The 7929-nt window shown below is 37.7% G+C and overlaps 1 protein-coding gene across 1 annotated transcript; it reads left to right on the top strand.

Annotated features, from left to right (window-relative positions):
* Positions 1-988: 988 nt before the first annotated feature.
* LOC121651622 (galactose-specific lectin nattectin-like) lies at positions 989-4939 on the top strand. Its single transcript, XM_042003959.1, has 7 exons — positions 989-1080; positions 1275-1331; positions 1558-1576; positions 2964-3055; positions 3222-3356; positions 4359-4470; positions 4747-4939. The coding sequence occupies exons 2-7, from the start codon at positions 1275-1277 to the stop codon at positions 4824-4826; spliced, it is 495 nt and encodes a 164-aa protein (XP_041859893.1). The 5' UTR covers positions 989-1080; the 3' UTR covers positions 4827-4939.
* Positions 4940-7929: the final 2990 nt, after the last annotated feature.

A 7929-nucleotide genomic window follows, 5' to 3' on the forward strand; every position in this document is an offset into this window, starting at 1 on the left:
AAGGAGATGCAGTGGGTGGATCTGAAAACGGATGATGGTTTAAAAAATTCCTTTAGATCCATTCAGTTAAAAACTACAACAGAGACCTGAGCTGAAACTTAGACCTGAAGGGGGGTGCGGTTCTTCCAGGAAAGCGTTAATAGTGCTAATTTACATGAGAACACGTAGTTTGATGATGTGTTGATCATCTCATTAGAGGAATTCAGCCTTATGAGACTTTTTTTAGCTCTGGAAGTTTTTAGTGTTAACCAACATTAATAAGTGCTAGGAAGTTGTTAGCTAAGAGATTTATATTAAATTAATTGTCCTTGCCTCTTTATCATATGAAAACAGATGAGCCAGGAGCAGCTCCGTCTTCTCAAAACCTTTTCCATCCCTGCAGTAAAGAAGGTGAAAAACGTTGTGTTCATGGGACATACCAGTGCGAATTTCTCTATTCTGACCATTCAAAAAATTTTAAATGAAAACACATAATTTTTCTACATAATTAACAAAAAGAAACAGCCTGTAACTGTTTGTACTGGATGCTGGACAGTTGATTGGGAACATTGACTAGCCTCCAGCAGCCTGAATAAAAGTGACTATAATTAAAATTTATTATTTCCAGGTTCGTGAGAACATAAAGGGAGGTGTTGGAGTGTCTTTAGAGGTGAGACCTGAGAGGTTTGTGTATATGTGTGTGTGTTGTGTGTGTGTGTGTGTGTGTGTGTGTGTGTTGTGTGTGTGTGTGTGTGTGTGTGTGTGTGTGTGTTCATTTGTAATTCACACTTGTACGTGTGTACAGTAGCTCCAGTTATTGACAGTAATCAGATGAATAACAGATGGTTATTTTTCAGAAAGGTAGAGCTGTCAGTGTGTTCATAACTGATGAACACTTTGTTTACAGTTTAACTGAGTTAACACCCTTGTTTTTATTGAGTGTTGTTCATCAATACTCTGACAATATTTAATGTTTGATGGTCTATGAATCACATACATGCTTAAAAAAAGCAAATTGGTGCTTTATAAAGACGGAGTTCCCTTTTCCAAGTCATCCTGTTACCAGCTGCTGATTCTTCCACATCGAACAGTCACAACAAGGTAAAAGTTTCACTTCTTGGTTTTTAGCATTAAACTTTAAAATTCAGCTTTTGATCACATTTAATAAATGTATTGATTATAAATTTGAGAAGACAGTTCCTTACAGAAGTTAATTGTAAAACATAATTTTTATCAACATATTTGATTTAGATTTTCTTTCTGTAAACAATAAATAAACTTTAATTTTTCCACAGATGGCATCGTGTCTTCTTTTCACTCTGCTCTTCTGCGGCATGTTTATTGGAGCAAATGTAAGTCAGGTTTGCATATACTCATGTCTCTTTTTATTCCATTAGAGTTATACAGTTATAGTAAAATTACTATTTTAAATTTTAGGGCTTTTTCTGGGATGTTTGTAATAACGTGCAGGATGTGTGTTTAAAAAGAATAATTGAACTAATAACATAAATTAATTATGTAATGAAAGAAATAAGCTTGTACATTCTTTTACTGATAAATTGTTCTTTATATCCACAGACTCAGTGTGCTTCACGAGGTTAGTGTTTGTTTGTATTTACGTTGGAGAAGGTTGAAAATAAGGACACAGAAATTGTGTGATGTTGGACATTTTTAACAAAAAAATAAAAGTGAGACAAATATAAATTAATTGATAACTAGAACCGATCACTGAGACACTCATTTAGTTGCCTTGAGAGCTGCTGCAGAGGTTTAATGTTTTGCTTATACACGCCGTTTCCATTGTTTTATTAGTTTAGGTCGTTTGTGACAAACAGGAGTTTCTCTGTTGTGGCTGCTGATGCTTCTTCATCATGTGCCTCGCTCTCCTGTGGTGTACCACAGGGCTCCATTCTTGGTCCTTTCCTGTTTTCTTTACACATGCTGTCGTTAGGGTCAGTCATAGCGAAACGTAATCTTTTCACTGTTATGCTGATATTTACCAGCCGGTTAAGCCCATTGAAAGTATGACATCTAGCTCTCTGCTAAGCTGCTTTAGTGAGATAAAGCTATGGCTTTCTTACATGTGAACAATGAGAAGACAGTTTATTTTGTTTTCTACTCCTAGCCTACCTAGTGTGATGTCAAATTTTGGTTTTCTGGCCTCATGTTTTAAACAGCCAGTGATAAATCTGGGACTTACTTTAGACAGCTGAATGAAATCTGACATACAGACTGATTTTGTGGTCAGAGCAAGCTTCTTTCAGCTCTGTCTCCTGGCTGAAGTTAAACATTTTCATTAAGGCTTTCAGCATTTTAAGACTTTATGTCACAGTGAGTCAGACCTCCCTTTCTAGCCTTCAGTTTGTCTAAAACCCTGCAGCCCATCTTACCCAACACATGCAGCCATGACCACATCATCCCAGCGTTTTTATCTCTTCACTGGCTCCCAGTTCATTTTAGAATCCACTTAAAAATGGTAATATTTGTTCTTCACGTTATAAAAGGCCTTGCCCCATCTTATCTCTCAGAAAGCTCTTAAATCAAAGCGTCTTCCCAGGTCTTGGTATAAACAGTGGGGTGATCGCTCTTTTGCTGACGTTGCTCCCAAGATGGGGAACAAATTATCCCCAAGCTTGTGTAGCGTTGTAGAACCAGTACTTTTTAAAACTGAACAAAACATATTTATTTAAATTTTCTTTTAATACCTAATAGTTCTGTGATGCTGTGACATTTTTACCAGCTGTTTATTTGTATATAATTGCTTTAATACGTCTTAATGTATGTTTTTGTTTTATTTTGTTGTTTTTTTTTTCACTATTCTACACTTTTTTTCAGGCAAGAATTGAGTTCTTTTACAAATGTTTGTGGCATTATTTAGATTGAGATTTCAGTAAGAAAATATTAATGGATAAAGCTTGTGTTTTTTGTTTGTTTTGTTGTTGTTGTTGTTTTATTGCCCCTCTAATTTTCTAATTGTTTTGCAGCTTCCTTTTACACCTGCAGTCCTGGTTGGACTCGGTATGGACATCACTGTTACCAGTTTCACAGAACTGAAAGAAACTGGGTTTCTGCTGAGGTACGACAGCTTCAACTTTGTAGTTTTGTAATGAAACAGATTCACAACTTTTTAACTTCATCAGTACTAAACAGTTGCATCATTGGTGTTTATACTGGTATAAACGGTGCACATTAGTGCTGCTGATGTGATGACTTTGTTGTTTTCATCCTGTCTTCCTTCGTAGCATGTTTGCGCGCTACACAGAGGAACTCTGGCTTCCATCAAAAATACAGCTACGTACATCTTCCTGACCAATTTCATCCATGGAGCAGTAAGATTCCACAAAAGGACCTGGGTTGGAGGCCATTATGTTGCAAAGGTGAGAGTTTAACTAACAAGGTAAGCTGAATCCGGTATTTCTTGCCTCATGCTGTTTATACACATCTTAGCAACGGCTTCATCAAGATCACCCAGCGGTGAAAGTGGACCGGGGTCGGCACATAAGCCGGCGCTGCATCATGGTATCTACAGTCATTTCAGTTCTGGATCATTAAAACAATAATCTTAACAATTCAAACAATAAAAGACATTTGTGATTATTTTCTATTGTACAATATCAGATACCAATGCTGAACGGGACTCACAACTCACTCATTACCTACATTTTAACACACAACTTCCTTCCATGTTCGTTCCGTTACTGTTTTGTCCCTTGTCCCCACGTCCTCTGTTATCAATATATTATTATTATTATTATTATTATTTTATTATTATTATTATTATTATTATTATTATTATTATTATTATTATTATTATTATTATTATTCACTTGGGGAACCGGAGGTTTACCATGTAAAGGTCATTTTACAATATATGTTTTTTTAGAATTTGTCTATTCTTGGGGAGAACAGTCAGATTCTTGGAGTGATGCATTTTTTCTATCACAACAAATAATCAGCTACATTATTTAAATATAAATTAGTAAGCTTCTTTGTCAGTACTGTAACCAGATATTTACTGTACTGTTTTACATATTTGTTGGTTTGCACCTTGTTTAGCCTGCAGAAGGCAGGATTCATAACACTCTCTGTTTGGAGGAGCAGGACGATGATGAGATACTCGTACAGAAACTCAACACAGAAACATGTAAAACAGCCTGAACTGCATGAGCTTATAGTAGTTTATTAATGTGGAGGCAGTCATTGATAAGTTACTACACTCTACATGATCAATATGGCCGTTCTTTGATCAATAAAATATAATGTTGTCTCTTGCCATAATCTTATAATCTAATCGCCAGTACTGATCAACTATCAAAACTAGGAATAAAATGAAAGATCTGGGCACTGAAAATGTAAATTAATGTTGAAATCTCTGGCAGTATCGTGTGTGGCAGTGGACCGATGGGTCAAGATTTGTCTTCAATGGCTGGGGCAGGGGGGAACCAAACAACGTGCGTGGACGGGAACATTGTATGGAGATGAACCGTAAAGGTACAGATTAGTAATTGTCCTGTAGATGACTGTGTCAGAGGTAAAACACAATGCAGGTTGTTGAACTAAATAATTCAATAATATTACATTTTTTACGTCTTCCATTGCATCTTACAGTCTTATTATTTAAGATAAAATATTCCCTCTTTTTAAAAGTTAAAGTTACACAATCTTACATTGTATTTAGTGTTTTTTTTATAATTACAATGTTAAATTAATCAAACAAAAGCAAATATGTCAAATGTTTATTACTATATTTTTAATCTCCCTTTACAGGAGCATATTTTGCTAACGATGAAGGATGCTGGAGAAGAAATTCTTTTGTTTGTCAGAAACGTGCAACCAAGATCTGGTGATGTCATTTCCACCAGAGATACCAAACGTCACTGACATGTCTTCTAACAGATATTTTGACAAATCTGATTTAATATCAGTTCAAATCAATATTACAAATAAAGGCATATTAAAATATTTCACTTGTTCATTTCTTTTTTACCTCTATATTTAGATGATAAGGGGACTGAAAGGGTGGATGATGGTGTAGAAAACGTGCTGTTGCATTTTGAAAAACATATTCCGTAGTAAGAGTTGGTTTAAGGGATTTAAACTGCTTACATTTCTAAAATATATTGGTGAATAAGGAATGGTTACTGTGATGTGATGCTGGTGTGGCCATGAAGAAAGGTAAGTTTGTAAAACAATGAAGAAGGGCAGCGTTTGTTAGGACCTTCGTGAAGGGAATTCCAGCTAAGAGTGAAACATTTGCTTCAGCTATAAAAAACATATGAGAAATACTCTGTTTGGTTTTTATTAATTTTGAAAATTATTTTCACTCATACTTGATGTTGTTTATGTCGCATTACGTTCTGGATAATGATGTTTGAGGGTTGCAGCGGTCTCTGCTACATAGCAGAATATCGGCTCAATGTTTTCTGATCCATCTTTTCAAGGTAAAACTGAGCTCACTGACAAGGAAAATAATGATGAAGAAATCACTGAAAACACGTTTATAGATGAGGACGATCAGACGGATGAAGATAACAGAATCAGTTGAAATATCTATTTGATTCTCTTCGTGTTTTTCAGCACCAGCCTGAACTGCAGTCCTGCGTCTTGTTGTTTTTGTTGCTGAAAAAATGCCAAAGACTCCTGTTGCTGTCTTTTTGTTTTTAACTGGAAACTGAAACCATCATTTCTGTGGATCCGCGGTTTAAGAAGAAAAACTTGCCACAAAAAGTTGCATTTGCCATCACCTCCACATATTCTAGTCTAGAGAGCAACCCGGATACATCATCTTCCAGAATGCTTTGCACAAGTAAAATAACGGCGACCTCCATAGATCACAAATGTAGTAGATACATAAGATTCTCCCAATATAAATTTTCACCCGTCTGAAACAACTGATTTTAGTAGAAGAGGGCAATAACGACGTGTTTAGGCCATGGCTGTAGCTACCATTAAGGACACAAGAGGTCTGGACCTCAGTATTTTTTTCTGCTGTTTGTAATAAAATGAATAAAATAAAGGATTTTGAGCTACATGGTTAGCAGAGAAGAATAATTAGCAATGATGTGCAGATTGATGCTGAAATATGAATTCCTCCCATATCAGCTATTTATATTCTCAAACTTACTCTCAAACTAAATCGCGTCGTATTAATAATTATCATTAACATGAGCACAGTTAAAAGAAAACTATCAGGATAGGTGAGAACTACTTCTTCTGCCTGCTGTTCTCATATGCAAAATAATGCACAGCGTAGCATCGTAGCAGCGCGCTGCTCGCTCACTGCTCAGTGATCAGTCAGTCCAACCTGCTAACGTGTGTGGAGATACTTCAGCTCCACAAACAGCAAAGATGCGCAGTTTTTCAAAAACAAATATGAAAAGTACTTTTCATCATTTATAGGACCAAATGCAAATGTGACAAGAAGGCTCACCAGGTGATTAGAGATGTGGTTGAGGTGTGCCCCCCTCCCAAAAAGAACAAAAACAAAAAGAAAACTAAGTTAACTTATTAACTTCATTTGTGAGATGCTTGTGAAAATCAGTATAAAATGATCGTGCACAGATGTAGCGACAAGTTCAAGTCCTGCAACTCATCTACAATCTAGTCCTTCGAGCCGGATAAACGTAGAAGAAGAACCATAGCAACAACTGGCAAAAAACAAAGAAGAAGAAACATAGTAACAATCTGAAAACACAACGCACAGCATGGAACGGGATATATAAGACAGGCACCAACCCATACCGTGGCAGCACATCTGGGCAAGCCCAGACCCCCGGCACCAGGGAGGGGGGGCCACCGCCAGGCACCAGAGCCCAAAACTCCCACCCGGCCCGCCCCAGAAAAGGCCGGCCACTCAGCCGAGGGCCGACACCAACCGACCCAGGCACCACCAGTGGCCTCACCCACCACCACGAGGCGACCCCAACCACTGGCTCCCATTTTAAAGGTCATTTTAAAGGTGTTTAACCATATTTGTGACCATTCATCTTGATTTAAATTACTGGATAAGTCACCCTCCCATTTTAAAGTTGGAAGAGAGACTGAGATTTCTAGATTGGATAATAGTATATGTTTTTGAAAATAGCTTTGGGGCATCGAGATTCAAGAATTCTACTACCCTGATAGGTAGCTGTAAGTTTGATTAATTAATAGTATATTTTTTACATATAATAGATTTAAGCTGGTGATATTCTAAAAGTTTTGTGCTGCTGATTCCATATTGTGAAGTGAGAATATTAAATGACAAGAAGTTTCAATTTTCTATTATATGTTCTGTTTTATTCCTTTATTTTTCCATTGAGTGAAATTAATCAGCTTTTTGTTTTGCAGGATGTCCTGTTCCCTCTGACATCCTGCAGAGCATTTTACCTACAGTCAAATCTGCAGTAACTCATATTATCAACTCCTCTCTTAAATCCGGTGTCTTTCCTTCTGCCTTCAAGCAAGTTTGGGTTACCCCGCTGCTGAAGAAACCCACACTCAACCCAGCCCAGGTTGAAAACTACCGGCCGGTCTCACTGCTTCCATTCATGTCTAAATTACTAGAGCGTGCCGTCTTCAGTCAGGTCTCACAGTTCCTCCAGGACAACAACCTGTTAGATCCATATCAATCTGGATATAGGCAAGGTCACTCTACTGAAACTGCTCTCCTGTCAGTTACTGATTCCCTACGGCTTGCCAGATCCACTGGTCAATCCTCAGTCCTTATACTGCTGGACCTGTCGGCTGCCTTTGACACTGTCAACCATCATATACTGTTCTCCAAACTCTTAGAGCTTGGCATCTCAGGATCTGTCCTCTCGTGGTTTACATCCTACCTCACAGGGAGATCATTCAAAGTATCTTGGCGAGGGGGCGTGTCCAGATCACATGGGCTAACAACAGGGGTGCCTCAGGGCTCGGTGCTCGGCCCTCTTCTCTTTTCCCTATACACCTCCTCACTCGGTGCAG

This window comes from Melanotaenia boesemani, chromosome 13, assembly GCF_017639745.1.
Source record: "Melanotaenia boesemani isolate fMelBoe1 chromosome 13, fMelBoe1.pri, whole genome shotgun sequence".
Classification (NCBI taxonomy): Eukaryota; Metazoa; Chordata; class Actinopteri; order Atheriniformes; family Melanotaeniidae; genus Melanotaenia; species Melanotaenia boesemani.